The 24207-nt window shown below is 44.0% G+C and overlaps 1 protein-coding gene across 1 annotated transcript in view; it reads right to left on the reverse strand.

The window, feature by feature from the left end:
- LOC137421650 (potassium/sodium hyperpolarization-activated cyclic nucleotide-gated channel 2) overlaps positions 1-24207 on the reverse strand; it is a 102128-nt gene that overhangs the window by 22889 nt on the left and 55032 nt on the right. The window contains exons 8-9 of the mRNA XM_068107907.2: positions 10960-11135; positions 5387-5533 (exon numbers count right to left, since the gene is read on the reverse strand). Coding sequence (XP_067964008.1) covers positions 5387-5533; positions 10960-11135 — 323 coding nt within the window. The remainder of the gene's footprint in view (positions 1-5386; positions 5534-10959; positions 11136-24207) is intronic.

The raw sequence follows: 24207 nt of genomic DNA on the forward strand, positions 1-24207 counted from the left end.
GAGGAAGGGTAAGACAACTGAAGACGAGATGGGATAAATCTGTGCATGAGAGAGAGAGCAGTTTGCTTTGGAAGAATTCCCAGGAAGAATTGATGTCAGAGGCATTAGAGATGGGAGACCAGTCCAGTTGATTGATGGCTGCTTGCAGACCGTGCCAGTCGGCCTGAGTGAAATGCCAGACTCGTCGGCGCTGAGGAGGCTCTCTGAGAATGGCCAGTGAGATGTCCACTTTAACAAGCACATGATCAGAAGAACCGATTGGAGCAGAAGAAGAGCAGCAGACATTTGCAGGGAAGTTAGTCATAACCAAGTCCAGAAGAGAAGATACTCCATTGACTGAGATCCGGGTCGGGAAATTGACAGATTGTGTCAGTCCCAATGAGTCACAGAAGTCCTTTGCTGAGGTGCCATGGCTGGTGAGAGATGAACCCACACCCAGCCAGCTGGCATGATGACAGTTGAAGTCACCACATATGAGGAAGAGAGAGTTTGGATGAGTTGATAGAAGTTGGTCCATGTTGTCCGACAGCGAAATGTAAATGGAGTCATCACTGTTTGGAGGCCGGTACAGAACACATATGAACAAAAGGTGGGAGCGAAGAGGAAGCCGTAGCCAGAGGTACTCCTGTGGGTGGGGTGGAGAGAGGGCAGTGCAGGGAGAGTGAGGAAGAGAGTTTTTGATAAAGATAGCCACCCCACCACCAGGACGAGGCTCAGGTCTATCGTACCGGAGGAGGGAGTAACCAGGAAGAGATATTAAGGAATCAGAGACATCTTGAAGGAGGAAAGTTTCTGTTAAGCAGATCAAGTCTGGATTGTCAGAAGCAACCTGAATGGAGAGATCAATCAGGTTTGAGCGAAGGCCCCGGATGTTTGAGGTCCATACCGTTAGTGAGGCGTGAGGGGGAGCATCGGGTGCAGGACAGGGGAGGGGAGGGGTATGGTCAGATGAAGGGTGAGAGGGGGGTGTAGGAAGAGCAGTTGATAGTGTGTCAGAGATTACAGAAGAGTTACAAGAAAGGGAAGGATGAGGAGGACGAAAGGTTTGATGGTGATGGGATGAGGCACAGTGAGGGTTTGTTTGAGGGGGGGCAGAGGAAAGTAGAAGGTTGGGGGAGGTGGAGGTATGACATAGAAGGGAGACGAAGTGGGGAGGAGGCAGCTTTGAGAAGGAGGTGGGAGGAGGGAGAATTTGGGAGGGATGGTTGGGGGGGAGATTTGAAGGGGAGGGGTTGGGGGAGAGTTTTGAATGGGAGGGGCAAGGGGGGAGTTTAGGAGGGGAAGGGCAAGGGAGGAGTTTAGGAGGGGAGGGGCAAGGGGGGAGTTTAGGAGGGGAGGGGCAAAGGGGGAGATTTGAAGGGGAGGGGCAAGGGGGGACATTTGGAGGGGAGGGGCAAGGGGGGAGTTTAGGAGGGGAGGGGCAAGGGGGGAGTTTAGGCGGGGAGGGGCAAGGGGGGAGTTTAGGAGGGGAGGGGCAAGGGGGGAGTTTAGGAGGGGAGGGGCAAGTGGGGAGATTCGGAGGGGAGGGGCAAGGGGGGAGTTTAGAAAGTGGATGATTAATGAAAGATGAACATATATAACAAATTGGGTTTGTTGTGATTTTCAAGTTAGCGATTCGTTTAAGAACGATGGAGGAGGGATGGAATGAATGAGAATTTAGAGCATGGAGTGATTTGGAATCATAAGAGATTGAATATTTTTTTGAAATGGAATGAATTGAAGAGGAAATTGAAAGGAGCCTTTTAAATAAGAAGAAAAACAGCGTGTTGTAATAAACCACTGAATAAAACACTGAAGGGGGTAGTTTAAACATATTTAAACAGAACTGTGAAGAACAATCTTACATTCACAAAAATACCAATGGGGAGAGGAAGCCTAGAGCAACGACCATGAGTCACTTGAACAGGGCAAAAGGTGGAAGGCAAGGGGAAAATGGGGGCGGGGCGAGACAGCGCACGTGGGCAGAGGCAAAAGCACACGAGGAGAAAGGGAAATAAAAGTTGTTTTTTTGTTTTTTTTTGTTTTTTTTGGGGGGGGGTGTGGGGGTTACAACGTTAGACAAATAGTAGATGTTCAGTGAAAGTTTGGGGGAGAAGGGAAAAATCAAAAAACCTAGCAAAACCAGCAAGGGAAGAAACAAACTTCGACGGGGGAAGCCTGAGGCTGCAAGTCCTCACACCCCGCGCGGCAAACAAACGATTAATTTATTAAAGATAAACACCGAGAAACATCCAAGGGACTCCCTATAAGTTCACACGCCGAAAGATAAAATACAGTTACGACAAAATACAATTGTGAACAGACTTAACTTTGAAAACGTGGAGACCGTGTGGAGCTTCGAAAAATTTGTGACGTCGTCTCGAAATCTCGCGATTGAGGAAATTTGGCCCATGTTGACCTTTTGGCCTATGTTTACCTAAAATATAATACGTAGTTGAACTCAATGACCAGATATGCAAGTCCTCTTCAAATTTCAAGTCAATTGGATGAAAATTGAGGATTTTAGAAATTTGGCCTGCGTTGACCTTTTGGCCTATGTTGACCTCAAAAATACTTGGTGGTTGAATTTAGTGACCAGATATGCAAGTCCTCTTCAAATTTCAAGTCAATCGGATGAAAATTGAGGATTTTAGAAATTTAGCAAAGTTGGTGACCTTTGGCCTATGTTGACCTTTTGACCTATTGACCCCAAAAACAATAGGCTTCTTGCTTTTGACCAACTCTACCATTTGTTGAAGTTTCGTGAAGATCGGTTGAAAATTGTGACCTGTAGGCCGGTGACAAACAAACAGACAAACAGACAGACAAACAAACAGACAGACAGAACCACAAATACAACCGACCAATATACTCGAAAAATCTTCGATTTTGCAAGTAATAACTGTGAAAATAAATGCGTTAATTTATTGTGGCCACTTAGCTCCGAGTTGCTCTTGAACCTCGTCAGGAATCGTGCCGGGCCCCGCGTCCTTGCACGCGAAAACGGCAGACTGCACTCCGGTGGGCGCAAACTAGGCCTCGCCGCACGGTCTGCTCACTCCTGGCTTCGTGCGTGAAGTGAACAGGCCTTGGCGTGCAGCTCGCTCTTCCAGCCGTGCTTGTCCTCACGATCTCGTTCAACAACACCAACACCAAAGCCAGGCGATGCGAGCCAGCCACGAGAAGACGAAGAGGAGCGATGTCGGGACACGACCATTCGTCGTCAAAGCCAGGACTCGAGAGGACGAAGCAGAGGAGAGCGGAAATCAAGAGGAGAGAATGAAGCCATGAGTGCAAAATGTTGGGGAGAAGACCGCTCACCACCAAACCCAGAACATGCGAGGAAATCAAGGGGAAGAGAAAATCGTGGTGTCTCAAGGAATGTCCTTCGCTCAAGAGGAGAAAATGTTGGCCGAGCGTTTTTTATACCCAAGGCTCTGACGTCATCCGTGCCTTCTCCACCAATCCCATAGTCCCTTCTTTCCAGTCCTTTCTTGAACAAAATTCCAGACCAATCACTGTTCTTCAGGGCGTGTCCTCATGGACCTTTTGTGCCTGTGTGCTCACTAGGTCGATGTTATCCGCGGTAGTGCTCAATGTCCTGTTTCCGGTTGGTTTTTATTTAGTGTCATAAATGGGCGATTTCTTACTATGTGTTCTGGTGTCATAAGAAAAACAGGAAAAAGAAGAGGCCATTACATACAGGGAATTAATTACCCATAATCCCTCACTAATTAACATACCCCACCCCTCGTGATGGGAACGAAGACACGCTCTTCCACGACATATGGTCTACACAAATTTCCTACTTATTACATGGGGTTTCTTCTTCTTCACGACAGTCTGAGCACACTACCTATGCAATTCTACCTGGACTAAGGTATTGCCTACCCCCTACAAACGTAACATTATGTTAGGAGAGGAAAGGACACAAGCAAGAAATTGATTAAACAGAGCAAACTATCTGAGAGCAATAAGAAGAGGTAAGGAAGAACATCTTTCTTCACTGTTACACTTACTATAATACAAAACTCATCCATAAATACACAGATACAGGAAACCTAATTATACATTTAAAAATGAAATTTCTGCACTTGACAAAATTACATGCATGAGGTATACAATGGAATAATATATTGTGTTCCTATTGTTGCATAGACTGATTGAGCAGTGGAAGTACTGTTAGGTGAACCAGACTGCGGCATTGTGGTTAGAGCATCTGAGTCTGGAAGGTCAGCAGATCGATTCTGACTCTCGTTGATTCATACCAAAGACTTTAAAATGGTACGTGCTGCTTCCTCATGTGACGCTCAGCATTTAGAGGATAGAGCATGGATAAATCCCTTGGGTTGGCATCCCTTGGGGGAGGGGGATTTCTCCCTTAAGTGGAGAGAAAAGTGCCACCACTTGATCACAACCAGTGTGTTTTGAGAAGTAACTTCCCCAAAGGTTAACTTCCCTGTTTGTCTGATTTCAAGCCCTGTGTTGTCTGCCATCCATTTGTAAGTGTGTGTGTGATTTGTATGTGTGACAACTCTTCCATCAGCCTTAGAAACTATAAAAAAAAGTGCTGTTCCTCCTCTGATTATAGCAAATGCAAATTAATCAGGATAACAGTGAAGCACAAAGCACACAAATGTCAAAATCACCTGATTAACCAATTTCATAATGTATTCACAGTTCAAAAGAGCCCCAAGCACACAAGCATCCTAAGAAGCAAACTGAGACCTTGATGCCTACCCCACTCATGTCCCAATCATGTTCGATACAATGGTATTTGAATACTTGTCCACCTGTGAAGGCTAGTGTCGGTGTGTGTATTGGCCAACAGATGATGGATTGGAATAAGTAAAAATCAACAAGACTATGTTTACAGATGTGGGAAACAAGGTGCGGCTGACATTTGAGAGTGTTAGCTCTTCCTCAGAGGAAAATAAATAAATAAAGGAGCCCCGTTGATGTCAGGACTCTGGCAATGCATCTGCCGCACCTCATTTTCCACAGTGGGAAACGTTCTCTCATCAACGTTTGTGGTATTGAGAGTTACATGAATATTAATGAATGCATGATGAACCGGAAATGATGAGGCATAACCGGTAGTGACGTATACGAGCTGTGGTGAGGAGTGGAGAAGGAGACGCCATTAAACGTTTGAGCTGGAGAACCTGCTAAAAGCCATTATCCAATTTTGCAGGTCCACGCATCCAATATCTGTTTACTTCCACTTCAATATCCGTTGTAATCTAGCTCTTCCAGGGGCCTCAGCTCTGTATGAGAACATTTGCAGATATGGTAGAAAGAGCTCTTGTTCATCTGAAAGCCACCATCTCAGCCTGTCTTTAAAGGTGTTTAGTTGATGCAGGTTTAGCTAGGATGCATTGCTTTATAAATATTAACAAAGTCTCACCTCTCGTAGGGGCTCACTGAGCTCTCCCAGAATGCTATCCTCATCAAACATCTTTCCTTGGTAGCGATGTTCATAATAGTCGTGGATTCGCTGCCTTAGGTCAGGAGGAAGCTTGTGGAAGGACATGTACTGCTCCACCTGCTTGTACTGTTGGACCGAGATGGTTAGCTTGTTAGCGTTCACCAACGTCATTGAAATCTTTTCTATAACCGTAAACTCAGAACTGGGAGAATATTTCCATGATGGTAATGGAGAGGTTCGGTTTGATGGTAACTTTTAGGATGAGTTCACCCATTTTGTTAGTACAGAAAGCAATGGAATGATGGATTGATATTGAGGATCGAGCAGGTATAAGCATAACATTTGACAAACATCAACACTGATCTAAACATTAAAACATATACAGTATTTATAGATCTATCGATGCTATCTTCTGTTGCGAGATAGGAAATAGTTTTTTGACATTACGACTGAATGGGTGATTAGGATGGGACAGCAGGTTTGTGTTTTGATAAATAAAAATTGGGAGGCACAGGAGGAGCTTGCGCATATTGCTGCGCTGATGGCAAAAATCCCAATATCTCCAATTATTTCCCTTGTTGTAGAAAATGCATCAGATTGCTTTCAAATAGTTATGGTTATGTTTGATGACCTCTTATCGTTTGCTGTATTTTGTAGAAGTACAGCATTTGATACTCCATTGATTCAGCTGAGAAAGTACAACCTAACATGTCTAGAGTTAAGAAAAAATGTGTAAAGGTATATTTTTTGGAAATGGATGATGTAGATGTGACAGGTATGTGATATATCGGTGTTGCCATGACAGATGACATAGTTGAAGAGGAAGAGCAGAAAAGGTGCAATAAAAGGTAAACCTATTCATCTGGAAACACTCACACCTGTAAAATGAGTATTTAAATGAGAACAGCAGCTACTATTTCCAGTTGCAGCTAGCACCTATTTCCTCTTACCCACGACTATCCGGAAAACACATTTACAGTGTCATCATGGGCCACCGAGTTGGCCGTTTAGGCATGAAGCTGAACCACAGTCTGAGTTCTCTCAGAGAAGTTTGAGCCAGCTGAGCCATGGTCAAGACGATAATGAAAAAAAACCACTGACCATAGATATATTTACAGAAGAACGTGTTGCGGCATTCGAGAATATTGAGATTATGCAATTGAACTGCACCATAGCCAGGCGAAGAAAATGCACCCAAAATCGAGAACTTCATTTTTCAAAAACGAATCACACTAAAAGCAGCCGTTTCCAAAGTCGCAAAAGCACTACGTGTGGTTGGGCCGCAAAGCGCCACTCCATGGCTTGTGGGGCATGCTGCACCAGATTGGGCCACATACCCAAGAAGTACCAAACCTACTGACAAAATCAAAGAAAGTTTTAAAACATAAGGATTGCAAAGATTTTATATCTTCTTGCCAGTAAACATTTAAAAGGCAAATGCTGATCTGACAAATATCCTTGCTTTTGACTTCCTCTTCCTTTGGCAGAATTTTGAGCTGTGAAGCCTCAAAACAATAGGGCATTATTTCAACATCATGTCCATCATCCATTCTTGATTTCAGATTCACTTTCAAAACTCGAGTTATTCCCAGAAGCCGACCTTGTCTCAACCCCAGTGTTCATATTTTTGACCATTATTAATTTTGCCGCCTTCAACCGAGTGTGATATCACGGCAACACAGAAAAGGAAATTGTTAAACCCTCTGCCACCAACACCAGGCGGTGCTACACGGTACACATTTACATAGAGAATTTACGCCCTTCACCCGGCCCCCCACACACCCGCATGAGGCCGCGGCCTCATGTTACCTATGTCATAAATAAATAATAAGCCTATGTTACCCCCCAGACAAAGTTGTATTTGTATTTGCACCCTGAGTAAAGTATATTAGAGTTTATAGCTGGAGTAGCTGGCATTGCTCAAGCGAAAAAGAAACATTAACATTTTTGAAATGAGGGCAAATATAATGGAAAAGCAATTACATCCAAATCAGAATCCATCAAAAATATCAAATCATCATTTTACCTTTTCGTTGAATATATTGTTACGGTTCGCGGTTAAGGATGTTATGTTTGCCGAGCGGAGGCCCAGCGACCTAACAGTTTCCCCGATTCTCCCGATTCACTCGAACGTTGGCCGTATCGCGCCACAGCTATTCAATGAGGGAAAAGACAAAGACGACATGGATGTGAAGAAGAGGAAGACGAAGGCAAAAAAAGGTTTGAAATACGATTACTATTTATTACTATTTACAGGCTCAAAGAAACCAAGGAGGAGGAAAGATAATAAAATAATATACAGAAGCTTTTAGAGTCACAGTGAAAATACTAGCTTATACAAACTTAATTAACTACCCAGGACAGAACAAACAGAAACGGACTCACACGGGGAATTGCAGAGTGGATTGGCTGGAAGGAGAGGGAGGTCCAACGGGTCCGGCAGCACGATCGGCGCGTTGGGCAGCCGCCGTTCCTTCGCGGCCCTGCTCAAAACCGCCGTCCAGGCCCCAAGCGGCTGTTGAGTGTTGTTGCTGCTGTGGACGCTGCTGCTGGCGAGCAAGGCGACGAATAGCAGGCTTTGTGCTTTCCTGGATGATCTCCTTTGAACAAGAATCGCTGCTGGATGATCTCTTCTCTTGGACAAGAATCGCTGCTGGATGATCTCCCTTCTCTCTCTTGGACCTTACAACTCCGCAGCTTTCCTCTGACGACTCAGCTCTTTTCATGGACCTCACCACGCAGCTCAGCTCTGACGACTCCCTCTTTTCATGGACCTCACCACGCAGCTCTGCCCTGGTCACTCTTGCGCACGCGCTTTTATAACGCCTCCGGCGATTAAGCCGCCGGCCTTCAGGACACGCCCATCGGTGTGCTCACCTCGGCCCTGGTTGGTCGCGCGACCCTCTGGCTCCGCCCTTGATGACGACGGGCGGGCACGCCTTTCTTCCCCGACCCTGCCTCGTGGCCAATGGCGGCTTTGGAGGGGATGTAATTGCCAAATTGAGGCTTGGCCATTACGAAAGGGGAAATGGAGGTTTTGGGAATGGGAATGAAGGATGAAGGGAATCTATCTTTTTCACTTGGTGCAATGGAGTGTCATTTTAATGGACGACAAAGCCTTAATCTAAAACACATAATAAGGATATTAACTACTGAACAAGGGTATTATAGTGTCCTTCAATGGATGCTTTATGGAATTAACTACCGGGACGCCCTTTGACCTTTATACAACAGACTGGAGGCAGGAAGGCGATATTTTACAACAATTTACTATACAATAAAAACACAATAAAAAAAACACAATCCTCATATCCGCAACAATATGCTGCTGAATGTGCCGTTGATCACGTTTCACGAATTAAGTTTGATGACATCCAGGAAGAAGAAAAAGAAGACTTACCACCAACTTCGACCACTTCCGGAATTGTTTGATTGAATCTGATTTGCTTGATGTCATTAATCAAAAAGGCTTAGGCACTATAGATCGATTTTTGTTAACCCCCCCCCCCCCCCCCCTAAAAATCGACCCTTTTTGTGTGGTAAATACTATACTGTAATAATAAATAATAAACACTTTAAATACTTTAAATAATAATAAATAATAAATACTATAAATACTGTACTGGTATTTTTACCTTCTCCGTGTGGTAAATACTGTACTGGTGTCACCTTAGAAATGGAATTAAATGCTTTTGGTTGAATATATGCTGGTGAATGTGCCATTGATCACGTTTCTGAGTTGAGTTTGATGACGTTCATGAAGAAGAAGAAGACTTACCACCCACTTCGACATCTTCCGGAATTGCTTGATTGAATCGGATTTGTTTGATTATTTGTTCAAATGTTTGGTAATTGTTTTGCATTTATTTATGCGTATGCGTACTTGTATATAAACTGTCATTAATCTAAAAGGCTTAGGCACTGTAGAGCAATTTTTTTTAATCCCCAAAACATCAACCTTTTTTTTTCCAGATATTTCAATAATTTTGTTTGGCTAAAACACTCCCTGGCACTCACTGACTACCCCCTGAAAGTTTGACGAAGATCCGTTCAGTCATCTCTGAGAAAAATGGCGACACACAGACACACAAACGGCTTTCTTGTAGTATAGAAGATACAGAAATATTTATTTCCATGCACATTGATAGCTCGAGTAACATTTGGTCAAAAGTGCATGCGTTATTGAGGAAAAATATTAATTATTATGCTTATAAGAGGGGAGGGGAGGCCTGTATTTAGTTTCAAGGCCTAGCAACACATGTGTTTCACAATTTTTAGGACTTTTACAATGTATTAAGGAAACATGTTTGAATACATTGTCCGGAGAGATGGGCCTGGTTTATGTGGATGTTGGGAAGTTACCAATGTCTCATTACACTTGTGTCAGAAACCAGAGTGTGGAACCAGCCAAAAACTGGGTCAACAAAAAATGAACTGAAAAAATAACTAAATAAATAAACAAACAAACAAATAAATAAATATCACCCACTCAAAGCATGCCTTCTAGCATCAGGGCTAGGCTCAGGCCAGAAGAAAAAGCATGCATTCCAGCCATCGACGTGAGGACATGGCTCCGCTCTTGCGGCCATCAATCAGGGCTGTCCCGACAAAGGAGCTGCCCATGACTGCAAGATTCCTGTGAACACACCCTGAGGGTGAAAACGTATTAAAGCACAGGGGAGTTTTGCACCCTGTGTTGGAAGCCTTTCATGGACATTGTCGCCCGATCGGGCTTGCTCTCCTGCTGTGTCCTCGCTGGTGTGCCTGCTGGCCCTCTTCACACCAGCTCTCCTGCCCGCCTCATCTGCGTCCTGCAAGCGACAGCTTTGGACTAGTGCCCAGCATGTTATGGCCCTAACACTATACTTTGGTATAGTTCCATGCGAATGGGGTGACCATTTCTTATCTCGAGGCTTGCCATTATATGGCGCCAAATGTTTTTTAGTTTCTGCCTGTTAAGTTTCACTGTGCTTCCTATTAGTTTTCCTGTGTATTCGTGTTCGGGATTTTGTGCCATCCATCCTTGTGTGTGATAAATATATTTATTTCTCAAAGGCTGCGTGTGCATTGCACTTCCTGCCATTTTTGCTGGGCTTACGATTCAGCTGATTGATTGATAACCCTTGGAGGCATAAATTGGTAATTGTTTAATTAAAACCCGATGCAGTTTTAGACTCCATTCAGTGACGTAATCATAATTGGCTTGATAGGAAGTGACGTAATCGGCTCGGTTTGACTTCGAGGAAATTATTGACCGCTTAGTTGAAACCTTGGAATCATTCGATTCCAGTGTGTACGGTTCCAATGCCAATCAATAATCGCTTGTGTTTCTGGCAGTTGTCCGTGCGGCAATACATATTTTAGAGCTCTGTACAAAAACAGATGTGATTAGCCAATTTTTCTTCAGAAGTGTCAGATTTTACCTGCATACAAATATAATTATCATACAGCCTGAGGTCTCATTTAGTACAAATTTGATGCTCAAGCACAAAAAACAAAGTCTGATTCTCACAGGAAAATAAACTACAATAAACCGAAGTCAATTCGGTTACCTTTTCCTGGTACTGGCGACGTGACGAATCCAGGGATTGGATCAGAGCAGTGGCGTATCCGACAAACATGGCATAACATGTTGCACCCACGATCATGCTCAACATTGTGAGCCACACGTCAGACATGCCGATTGGTGCCTGTTGCCCATATCCAATGCAGAGCATGTGACTCATTGCTGGAAACATGGCAGGAAGGGATTGTGGGAGGTGAAATAGATGAGAAGATAAAGACTGAATAATCGAATGTTCTAGAATCCATATGTATTTTGTCTATAATCTTAGTAATTATCAGTAAATACAGTCATAACATCAATAAACCCAAAACCACTTGATACCAACTTTTCAAGCCCCCGATGGTGGACATTTTGGATTTCAGTTTTGTGTGTATGTCAAAATTTCCATTATTTGTAACATACTTAACCACTACTCTACTTTGATATATATGATCTTGTTACTTGTCACACGTACACATTTTAGTTGTACAATGGATTAGAAATATATTAGAAACTATTAAACGATCATTTTATCGATTATTAAACGATTATTTTAAATTTATTTATTAAACGATCAATATTAAACGTTAAAACGATCATTCAATGGATTAGAAATATATACATATGTATTTTCTAATCCTTTGTAAAATATATCGATTCTACTGCATATATGTATGTGTGTGCGTATATATATATATATATATATATATATATATATATATATATATATATATATATTGTGTGTGTGTATATATATATATATGTGCATGTATATATATATATATATTATATATCTATATATATAAAACACAGTTTGTGTGTGTGTGTGTGTGTGTGTGTGTGTGTGTGTGTGTGTGTGTGTGTGTGTGTGTGTGTGTGTAATGTTACCGATAGACTCCTAAACGGAGAGGCTCACGTACTTGATATTTGGCACAGACATGGCCATTGAGCTTGGGAAAAACATGGCCGACCTAAAAAAAATTATTTCATAATATTTTTTTCCCATATTTTTACCTCAGCGCATTTCAGCGAGGAATATTATGCACGGAATCTGACCGGTGGCAGAGCAGCGCGCTGATTCGCTCAGAGCGATCACGTGATGTTCCTTGCCGCCATTAACTCAGTTACGCGTTCGCACGTATTTCAGAGCGAAAAGCGATTGCGTTTTTTCACATTTCAGCGAGGAACATTGATTGCCATTCACACCACATAGGTTTTTTCTTCTTTCATCTTTAGATCCATATTTTTTTTCAGCGACGAATATTATACACGGATTCTGACCGGTGGCAGAGCAGCGCGCTGATTCGCTCAGAGCAATCACGTGACGTTCCATCCCCGCCGCCAGTTGGCTTCACTTTTCACGGAGTATGAGCATTCTATATATTTTCAATTCAGTGCGCCCGACTCGCTCATGTACTTGATTTGTGGCATAGACATGGCCATTGGGCCTTCACGGTGTAATTTGTGCGAGGCTTTTGTCCGAGTGAGCTTGAGTCGAGAGGGCGAATGTACGGGTTGGGAATGTATGGGTCTCCCTTCCCCCACCCGGCAACGCCGGTAATGGACGGCATCACAGGATCGGTGAGTCTCCAAAATCCGCTTCGTGCTGTTGCGAAGATTCAGGACGATGTCGCGATTGTTGTGCTGCTCTCCGACCATGAGAACTGCAACGTCATTGTTGACTGGCCCTCCCCATCCCTCCCCCTTCCCCCTCCCCCCTCCGTCCTCCCCTCCCCCTCCCTTCCCCCCCCCCCACCCTACCCCTTCCCCTTCTCCCCTCCCCCTCCCTTTTCCCCCTCCCCCTCCCCCCCCCCCAACGACCCGGAGCTGGAAGGCCACGCCCCGAGCTTCGTGAGTGGTTGAAGAGCCAAGGAGTGATGAGCGGAGCTTGGTGATTTGAGAAAGCGTGACGTCAAAAGGAACAATCGAGAACTGAGGAAGGAAAACAAGGGTCGGCTCGCCATCTTGCTCTCTCTGTTCTGGCGTTGGTGGTGGACGGTCACTGTTTGGCTTCAGGTCGCTCGGCTGCAGCTGCTTTGGTTTGTGTGCACGCCTGGGAAGGGGCTGGTGAGAGGCAGCGGTTAGGGACGGTCGGAGCTACGGGGCGCGGGATCGACATCGGCGGTGGACTGGGGCTGCGTCGTGTTTCCTCTGGTCGAGGAGCGCGACTCCGCGCCATTTTGTGCGTTTTCCGCGTGGTGGTTGCAAGGCGACGACCACCAAGCACTGCATTGTGGACAGAGCTAAGTTTGCAGCTGCACGACCTACACCATTTTATTTTCTTTTATTTCTACTGTGTCTGTATCAAAATTTTGAGGTTGGCAATTTGAGATTTTGAGACAATTTTTTTTTTTTTGAGACAATTTTTTTTTTTTGAGACAAGACAAGACAAGAATTTTGAGACAATCAATTTTGTCTGCCTCAAAAAGAGAACCATGACAATTAAAACTACATATGGGCAGGGTGCAGCCCGAAGTGGAGATCGGTTTCTGAGGTTTGGGACATGGAATGTAGGGACAATGACAGGGAGATCAGGAGAAGTGGTGGAAGTATTGGTCAGAAGAAGAGTGGACATATGTTGTGTGCAAGAGACGAGATGGAAGGGAAGTGGTGTGAGAATGGTGAAGGGTAGGCAGGGACAGAAATACAAGTTTGTGTGGCAAGGGTGCCCGTAGGGCGTGAATGGTGTTGGTGTCCTGTTTTCTGAGGAGTTTGTAGACAGTGTGGTGAGTGTGACTAGAGTGAGTGATAGGTTGATGATGGTGAAAATGATGATTGTAAAGCTCTTGGTGAACGTCATCTCGGGATATGCTCCGCAGGTTGGTCGAAGCGATGAAGAGAAGGACAAGTTCTGGTGTGCGATAGAGAAGCTGATGGAAAACGTGAAAGATGAGGAAGTTGTTGTGGTGGGAGGAGACCTGAATGGACATGTGGGAAGGAGTATGGATGGTTTGGAGGGAGTTCATGGGGGTTATGGATATGGTGTGAGAAATGGAGAAGGTGAAAGGATTTTGGAGTTTGCTGATGGAGCTGATTTGTTGATTTGTAATACTCAGTTCCAGAAAGTGGATAATAAGCTTGTTACATACACGTCAGGTGGGTCGACGACAACCGTTGACTACCTGATGGTGCGTAGGCGAGATAGAGGGCACCTCCGGGACACAAAGGTGATCCCGGGGGAGGAGGCTGTTTCACAGCACCACTTGGTTGTCTGCGACATAAGGGTGAAAGGTGCGAGGAGAGCTCGGCGGGTGAAGTACCAACCGAGAATGAAGGTGTGGAGGTTGAAAGAGGTGACAGTAAGGGAGACATTAAAAGAGAGGCTGAGTAGGGTAGAGGATGATGTGGTTGAGCTTGAAAGTGGTTGGATGTCAATGAAAGCTAGTCTGTTGGGAGCCGTTGGTGAGGTATGTGGATGGACAAAAGGACCACCGAGGCACTCGGAAACATGGTGGTGGGATGATGAAGTTGGAAAGAGGATTGACGAGAAGAGGAAGAAGTTCAAGGAGTGGCAGAAGGCGAAGGGTACGGGAGCAGAAACAGCAGAGCATGAAAGTTATAAGGCAGCCAGGAAGGCTGCAAAGAAAGAGGGAGCAAAGGCGCAGGAGGCATGTAGGAAAATGTTCGGAGAACGCTTGGATTCGGAAGAGGGTCAGAAAGCAGTATTCAGGATGGCACAGCAGATAGCGAAAGAGAGGTGTGATGTGATGGGGGTGAGTTGCTTGAAGGATGAAGTGGGACAAATCGTTGTCGACCCAGATGGAATTAAAGGAAGATGGAAAAGATATATGGAAATGCTGTTGAATACAGAGAATGAATGGGATGGCAACATAGAGAGTAACCCAGTTTTAGGACCGGCAGAGAAGATAACTGAGAAGGAAGTTGAGGAAGCGATAAAAGCAATGAAGAGTGGAAAAGCGGGAGGGCCGACAGGAGTTGTGGGAGATATGTTGAAGGCAGCAGGAAGTTGGGGTGTGAAGAGAATGACAGAGATCTGTAATCTGGTGGTGAAAGAAGGCCGCATTCCAGTGAATTGGGAACTGAGTACCCTCGTCCCTCTATACAAGGGGAAAGTTGACCCTCTGGAGTGTGGCTCGTACCGAGCGATAAAGTTATTGGAGCATGGAATGAAGGTATTGGAAAGGGTGTTGGAGAGGAGGATAAGGAAGAAAGTGAAGATCGACGAAATGCAGTTTGGATTTATGCCAGGAAGAGGAATGACAGATGCGCTTTTCATTGTAAGGCAGTTGCAGGAGAAGTACATGGAGAAGAGGAAGAAGTTGTTTTTTGGGTTTGTTGATCTGGAGAAAGCATTCGATAGGGTTCCACGCAAAGTATTCACATGGGCATTGAGGAAGTTAGGAGTGGCGGAATGGTTGCTCAGAGTAGTGATTGCAATGTAAAAAAGAGCGCGCACAGCTGTAAGGACGAAGGACGGAAACAGTGGTGAGTTTGAGGTGAAGGTGGGAGTGCATCAGGGGTCGGTACTAAGTCCACTACTATTTGTAGCTGTGATGGAGGTGCTGGCTCAGAACGTAAAGGAGGGTTTACCGTGGGAGTTGTTGTATGCAGATTATCTGGTGTTGATTGCAGAAAGTGTGGATGGACTGAAGGAAAAGATGAACAAGTGGAAGGAATGTATGGAGACAAAAGGTCTGAAGGTGAATATCGGAAAGACGAAGGTGATGGCATGTGGTAAAGCATGTGGTGAGGTGGAAAGAACTGGGAAGTGGCCGTGTGCTGTGTGCAGAAAGGGTGTCGGAGTGAACTCCATTCAATGTACAATGTGCGCTGAGTGGGTTCATCAAAAATGTAGTGGTCTGAGAGGGTCATTTACCAGTCTGGCAGCTACATTCAAATGTAAGGTGTGCAAAAGAGGGAGCTGCAGATGGAGGAAATGTTGAGTTGGATCTTGGAGACGGCGTGAAGCTGGAAGTTGTGAAAACATTTTGCTACCTCGGAGACATGCTGAATGGAGAAGGTGGATCAGACTCGGCAACGGTTGCTCGAGTGAGATGTGCATGGAAGAAGTTTCGGGAACTGAGTTGCGTGCTGATGAGGAGGGGAGTGTCGTTGAAGCTGAAGGGAAAGGTGTATGCTGCATGTGTGAGAAGTGTTATGATTTATGGGAGCGAGACATGGGTAATGAACGTAGAGCAGCAACGAAGGCTGGAAAGGGTGGAAATGCGAATGGTTCGATGGATGTGCGGAGTATCGTTGAGAGAGAGGAAGACAAATGATGAATTGCGAAAGATGATGGGAATATTGCCTGTGATTGATGCTGTGAAGAGGAACAGGTTGAGATGGTTTGGTCATGTGTTGAGGAAGGATGAAAGTGACTGGTTGAGAAGAGTGATGGAAATTAATGTAGAAGGAAGTAGAGGATGGGGAAGACCGAGAAAGACTTGGCTAAAGATGGTGGAAGAAGAAATGCGGGCAAGGGGGTTAACAAGGAGAGATGCCCTAAATAGGGCAAAATGGAGAAGATTGTCATGGGGACCGCAAGGCTAACCCCCGCTCTAGCAGGGAAAATGGCCTTAAAATGCATGTTGTTGTTTGTCTCCTGTGTCTGTATACCAGTCTGAGTGGAGAGTCCCTCATTTAGGAATTTCAGTTTACCTCACCTTTCGTTTATGCTGGCATCGCATTTACTTCATTAAATCATTTCTTTGTTGAATTTCATTTCTGTCTTGTCATCTCAGTGTCTGTGGGGATCGGATAACCCCCGTGTGCAGATTGTCCCAGGTAAGGAACTCGTTATCCCTCCCCCGCGCGCAGCAAAGAGATAATACCGCCATATTTTTGGGTATACGCCTCGGAGTTAAAGCTCGTTGCGGCTATTTGTCTGAGGCCGGACTTCATCAGCTATGGGCAGGACAATATAGTCGTGTCCCCGGGGTTAAGACCCCTGGGTGACAGATGATCAAAATGAGCTTTAACTCCGAAGCATATGCCCGAACGTGGCGGGATTATTTCTGGCACACGCGGGGCAGGGACCGAAGCCTTACCTGGGACGGATGGCCGACACGGGGTTGTATTCCTCGACCCACAAACAAAGAAACAAGACAAGACCAAAAGGATAAAATGCAACAATAAACGATTTAATGAAGATAAATGCAAATAACCATGAAAGGTGAGGTAAAAAACGAAATCCTAAATGAGGGATCCTCCATTCTGACACAAAATACAGACAGGGGAAAAGACAATGAAAATAAAATGGTGTTTATAGTGCCGGCACTAAGTGTTGTTGTTCAAGCGAGGCCGAATGAAGTAGGCAGCACAAAGTGGCCTGAAGCACACGATGGCGCAAAGCTCCTCTCTGTGTCACCACGAACGTGAAGCGATTTAGTGTGGCCTGTCCTCTCCTGCTCTTGTATCCTTCCGACCAATGCACCAAGAGCTCCGCAAACCGCTGACATATTTCTCCTCCTCACGATCGCAAAAGTTCCACCAAAGCCCCGAAACGTCTCTGTGGATGCACACGAGGCCAAAAAAACGATAGTTTGCTCACGTGGCCAAGGCAAGAGAATTAACAAGGGTGAGACGTCTTCCCTTCCTCCTCCCTCCATTATCCAAAGCTTCAAAAACAGACACGGCCTGAGACGCAGCCGTTTGCCAGTAGGACCAAGACAAAAAGAGGGAAATACATGCGACCGCCCGCAACCAAACCCAGGATGAGAGAGAGAGAGCGGCAAAGACAACTGTCCGCTATTAATCCCAGGATCAGAAGAGACCAAGATGGCAAGACGGCGTCTTTTTCCTTCAGCTCTCGAATGTTCGACGATGGCTTTACTCTCTACCAATCACCTGAGCCCTGCCCATCACCCCATCGCACCTACACCAATCATGAAGTTCGGGGAGTGGTCTCTCCGTTACGAGTCGTTGGGGGAGGGGGGGGGCGCAGTGTAGTCGCTGTTCGGGAATGTTCGGATGACGTCGGGGTTTACATGTCGATTGGCAAATGCTGCTTCTGTCGGTCCAGGCAGCGTGGTTGGCTTATGGAGCCCATCGCCTGGCTGGCTGAGTTTTATAAGAACATTAGGGAAAAATCACAGGGAGGCAATACACACTGGGGATTATTAACCATAAGCCCTATAATTAATTAGCACAAAACCACCCTCCTTATGGCGACATGCAAACACTCTAACCTGAACATTTATCCTACTTATGTACATCAAGATGGCTTCTTCTTCTTCTTCTTCTTCACATCACACAGTACATACTAAAACCTACACATTCTGAACTTTCCTAAGGTATTTCTTCACCTACCTCCACAAACATAACAATATCGTTCTTGGCACTATCACTGAATGGTGATGTGGAAGTGTAAATGCAATTACTTACCCTAACCTATGGTTTAGTTGAACAAAACTTGTACAACTTTTATTCCAAATGAGAAACCCACTCGCTGAGACAGCTGAATGTCCGAACTGCCAAGTGTTACCCAGGCAACCATGTGCCCTGAATCACAAAACCTTTGCCTCGAGCGTGTAATTATCTTCTAGCTTTTTGAATATAGAACTGTGTATGTATATTGTTCAGTTAAACATATATTCGTCTGATTGATATATGAATCAATCAATGTAGTGAAGCTTTCCTAAATATATGTAGATGCATCATATATACGAAGCTTGTGTGAAGTTCGATGGGTCTTCTTATTGCAAATAGTTCTCGAAGAATGTGGGCGCCGTGAAACTGCTCTCCGATAAAGCTATAGTCTTTCAACCATTGAACTAATATGCAAGTTATTGTGTTATTCCCATAGGTACTTCCCATATTCTTATATGGTATTCTTATACTCTACATAATAATCCCTTAGGACTTGCAAGTCAAATAGCGGATCTATATTTTAATACGAATATACACTTTGGAACACCGAGTTGCCTGACAAACCCCTACACCTCCAGATCCAGATTATCACCATGGCAACAATTCATAAAAATTCCTTTGTCCCGGCGCAAACTTCAAAGATATATCCACTTTGCAAACTAAATGGAAATGTGCTGAGACATGACATTTAGAGATGAGTTTATTGACACAAATAGAATAGAGTAACAATTTACTGAAAAGAAAGAGGTTTGTAATCACGGCTTTGCCAAACTCCCTCAAAGCTGCAAGCCAACTACAGCCTGGCCGAGTAATTGATGACCAGGTGTGAGATAATAAACCGTTTGCTGAACAGACTACCGAGTCAAAGTTTATACAAAGGAGACAACTGCTTTGAGGACCGAGGTAAAGGGAGATGGCCAATGAGATAAACGACATCTGGAAGTAATTAACCCTATTCAGAGCACATGCTATACTCAAAATAAAACCAATAGGTGGCGCTGTGCAACTGCAAATGAACACATGAGCTATTACACTTCCAACACTGCTCTTTTCTTATTGTTTTGTTAATCACTACAAGTCAGACCTGTGTTACACCTTATCTTGTTTTCAAAGGTTTATCTCGGCCCCCATTTCCCCCTTCCCCACTCCAAACCCCTTTCAAAGCAACCCCACCCTATATCTTTGTCCAGGAGAAGACTATTTAAGAGCCACATCGACAGAATAACTTCAGCGATCTTGCTTGCTGTGTATTGTGTGTGCTGTGGTGAATCTTCATGTTTCTTTGACGTATTTAATTTCTCTGTAACCAAGCGATATCTCTCCGGGTTATTAAATCTTCGTGTAATCTTCAATGGGAGAGGACATTCCATCATTTATTTCTTCAACGGTGATCAAAGAATTTCTTCAACAAATTAAAAATTCTCGTATCCAGATTGAGATTCGGTTCTTCCTTGTCACACCCCCAAACAGTACAGCAGGTTTCGTCCAAATCCGTCCACAACTTTTTGAGACATCGTTCTATATATCGTTTTTTGCTCCATCTCTCAATGGTGAAGAATCACTTTGACAATTCTAAGATCCAGACCCGGATCCGAATCTTCTCCTAAATTGAATCAATTCCTCCTTGTCACATACGCAACCTCTCCACCAAATTTTGTCCGAATCCATTTTTATTCCAATTTTGAGATATCATGTTCCCAGACAGACAGACAGACAGGGTTAACCTCCATCTACCTTTGGTGGTGGAGGTAATAACTATGATGATAATTCTTCCAATGATTAAAGTACACAGTTGTGCCCAATGTGATGATGTTTGAAACATTCTTTTAACTTCAACAACATCATACACAAATACTTCTTTGCATATTTCTAATTACAGTCTGCCATTTGGGTCCAAAATGGCAGATCATGTTTTGGCCCATCACCATGTCTGCTTCACACTGACAAAGTTCTGCACAAACTAAATCTCAATTGCTCGGCATGAACATGTTGCTGATGTGCACTTATTCATTGCGTTTGGAATACTGGCACCGCGAATGCACCTTGCTAACTGAAAAACAGCATTTGGGGCCGGCACAACTTCCAACACCTTTGGCATCAGGTGGTTGTCTTCTTTTATCCAGCCTGACTTGAGAGGGTCTGAAACTATGGGATAAAGAATAAAATCCTGCTCCCATTGGTAATGAGGTCTCTGGATAAGTAGATTCCAGGCTCCAAAAGTTGGTGGTAGCAACTCGACCCCTCTGCCAATGCCTTGTTGCTTGAACAAGGTCCACCTGAGGCTGTGTGTTGGCATGATGTCGACACCCTTCTTGCAGAAGAGGCTGCACAGAAATTATATACATTCCTCGATGGTATCATCAGAAGGTTCACTTCCTGTTCCCAGAGCAGATATGGAAGCTACAATACTAGGATCTGTCTTCACTTCCAAGCATGCCTTTCTTTGATTCACCTCTGGTGTGGATTGATGTATCACACCCAATCAGTGCATGCCACTTGCAGAAGGCCATTCCATTACAAGTTGGTTGCAGCATGACAAGTCAACGCTGATCACTCGTTCCCATCAGCATAGCTGCTTTTTCACGAGGAACACGCATGTTCATGACATGTTCTGTGTGTCCTGACTGCACACTGTACAGTATATATAAACTGAGCAACACATCTGTATCTTGACTGTATATATGAATAGTAGATCCAGCCTTTGCTGTTACAGCATGTAAGATCATCAACGTGTCAGTCACTTCCTGCAAGCTAGCACCAGGAATGATATCACCAGCCAACAATCTTATGCGTTGCAGTAATGATTACTACTCCTGCATTACTTACAAGCTTCTGTACCAGGTAGAAGGTGAAATAATATTTCATAGTAGAGCTTCCAAGAAATGACTGGTATTATCATCTGTCATTGATGTCTTACTATCCCTGCGCCATTCTCATGTTGCCTCCTTCAGTGATCCCTCGATGGAGTAATTGTCAAATAAAACACGAGTAACGTGGCCGTTACGAGCTTTGGTATTTATGAGTGCAACATATGCAATGCTGAGGGCCTTGCAGTTCTCAAACGATTTCACTTCCATCAGCAGCCGTACCGTCAATTGCGAAACATGTTTGAATTTGTTGTATCCTGATGACTGTGCGGAAGATTCGTCTGAGCTAATTTCTGGAGTTTTGTGTGGAAGGTTCTCTCTAACTGCGATCACTTTAGTCTTATCCAAGGTCGGGTGAACAAAGCCAAATGTTTTCATCAGTGTCGTAAAAACTTGTATTTGCCAATTACCTCTTCCATGTATACTCCACGGGATGAACGTGCAACAATAAAACAATCTGGAAATGAGACCCGTGGTTGCTCGGAGAGTCAGAACTTCAGACTTTGCTTGCAGCTTGAAATTGGCTTTCAACCTGTTGTCAAAACATTGATGCTGCAGATGGAGACTTTGGTGTGTGTTTCACTTGTTTTATTTTCTTAAATTATTGATACATCATAGTCTGAGATTATGAGGCATGATTTGTGCAAGGTCTGATCCCATGACTCGGCTAAAGCAGCTTTTGATCTCTGCAAGATCCATCTGCTCATTATCATCAGTTTCCTGGCACAGCACACTCACTGGAGCCATCTTTCCTCGTGTTAGTAATCACGCACCTGCTTAGTTTGACACGCTTGAAGATTGCAGTGAGATAACCTTTAATGTCTTGCTCATTCACTGCTTTAAGACCAGCTTTCTTAGATGTCAGACACCTGGTAAACTACCCCCTTTTGGGGATATAACAATGTTTGGCATGTTCTCTGAGATTTTTGCCATCAATGTTCCATGTGTCATCGTCTTGTTAATAACACTGTGATCACGCATCATGTTTGTGTAGATCATTTCGATCTGAACGGTGGTAATATATTCACCAGATTCAATTCCCCTCAAGTAACTCATTATAAAACTCCATCTCTGCTGCTCTGAATGCTGCATCTTCAGTATCTTTACCAGAAGTACCACGTCTTTGAGGACCTTGAACATATTTTCGCCAATGTGTGGTTTTGCAGCAACTATGATAAACAATGTCTCTGGCAAGGAAGTCACCCCTCTGATAAGACATCTGCTAACTGCACTTTCCACGAAGCATGGTCACTCTTATCTACAATATGTTTGATCAACCTTGCACTGTTCTCACTCTGGCAAGCATGTGCAATCTCACCATCCTTGCTTGGATAACTTCCCCGACACATACAGTGCGGGCGATTGCATATTTCAGAAACAGATCTCGTCAAAGCACCAGAACCTGACTGTGACTTGTAGAAAGTCGCCCTGTTCTTTTTATCACAGGGTCGGCATTGCTTTTCTACTTCCTTTCATCTCTTTCAATTACATGTTTGGCCGTTGTATCACTGTGACAGTTGCAATGCCAATGCCCCTCTTGCCAATAGATCTCCCCATGTCAGTCCTTTCGGTCTGTGTGGCACACTGACGAAGTCTGGATTCCCAAATTCTGATCTCTTATTCACACTTAGTAGAAATATTTCATAAGTATAGACACATCTCTTGGTTTACCCAGTTTTGTTTTATTTATTTCACTTTATACGTGTACTGAAATTGGATGGCTTCCATATTGCCAGTATCTCTTCCACATGGGTGCAATAATCATGTTCCCCAGTGCTGCATGAAGCAAGTGGCACTGGACATGCTTTTTCGTCTTCAACCACCTCTTCTGTATCTATTATGACTGAAAATAACGAAAGTAGAAATTTTGGCATTTTAAATTCCGCGATGGCCAATTTGAAGTTCAGAAAGATAGCCATGGCAGTCAGTGACCCTAAAAATGACGGTACATATATCATTTGAAATAAAATTTCTTAGGGGGCTTACAGTCAATATATACCTCAAAATATGTTAAAGGTGGCCATTTTGAAATTCAAAATGATGGCCATTAAGTTGGTATTAAAATGGAATCAAGTGCTTTTGTGTTTAGCGGTATTATATATGACTATTACCTGAAAGTTACAAAGATTATACCCTAAATTGCATATATGAACCTCAATTTTGCTACACAAGTTGACAGAGTAGAAAGGGGGAAAAATAGAAACGGGTAAATAATTGAATGGAAGATTTTGTTGGCAAAATGATGAAAGCACAAAATAATTTGCATGGATCTTAGGGGGAGGGGGCAGAGGGTGGACAAGTTGGATGTGTGTTGAATGAATCACTGATGAATCACTTGTGTGACAAGGATGAAATCATTCGATTTTGGTGAAGATCCGGATCCGGCTAAGACAATTTAAAAAAAAAGTTATTCGTCACCATTGTGAGATAGAGCCAAAACCGATATATAGCACGATATCTCAAAACGTTGTGAATGGATTCGGACAAAACTTGGTGGACAGATTGTGTGTGACAAGGAAGAATCGATTTGATTTTGGTGAAGATCCAGATACAATTATTTTTTTATTTTTTTAAAGTGATTCTTCACCATTGAGAGATGGGGCCAAAACGATATATAGCATGATATCTCATAAAGGTGTGGACAGACTATGACAACACTAGGTGTATGAGTTGGTTAGACGACAATAACAAGCCAATTCGATTTTGGTTCAGTCCGGCTCTAGATCCGGCCAATCAGTGGGATCCAAAAAGTAAACTGTTCAGTCTGGAGGTATGTATTCCAAATGAGAAACCCACTCGCTGAGACAGCTGAATGTCCGAACTGCCAAGTATTCTGCTAACACAATACACAGATACTGAAGATGTAGTTACATGTACAATTGCGGCCTAGATTTTGGTTTTGCTTCCTTTCACGTACAGACCATCTTGCATGGATTTGAAAATCTCACCCACGCTCCCCTCCCCCTTTTATAGAAAGTACAAGTTGAAACTTCCTCCTCACAATTTAATATCATATTGCCTGAGTATCCTCTTATGATAGCATAGGCCAGAAATATAGT

This window comes from Myxine glutinosa, chromosome 2, assembly GCF_964187855.1.
Source record: "Myxine glutinosa chromosome 2, kmMyxGlut1.1, whole genome shotgun sequence".
Classification (NCBI taxonomy): Eukaryota; Metazoa; Chordata; class Myxini; order Myxiniformes; family Myxinidae; genus Myxine; species Myxine glutinosa.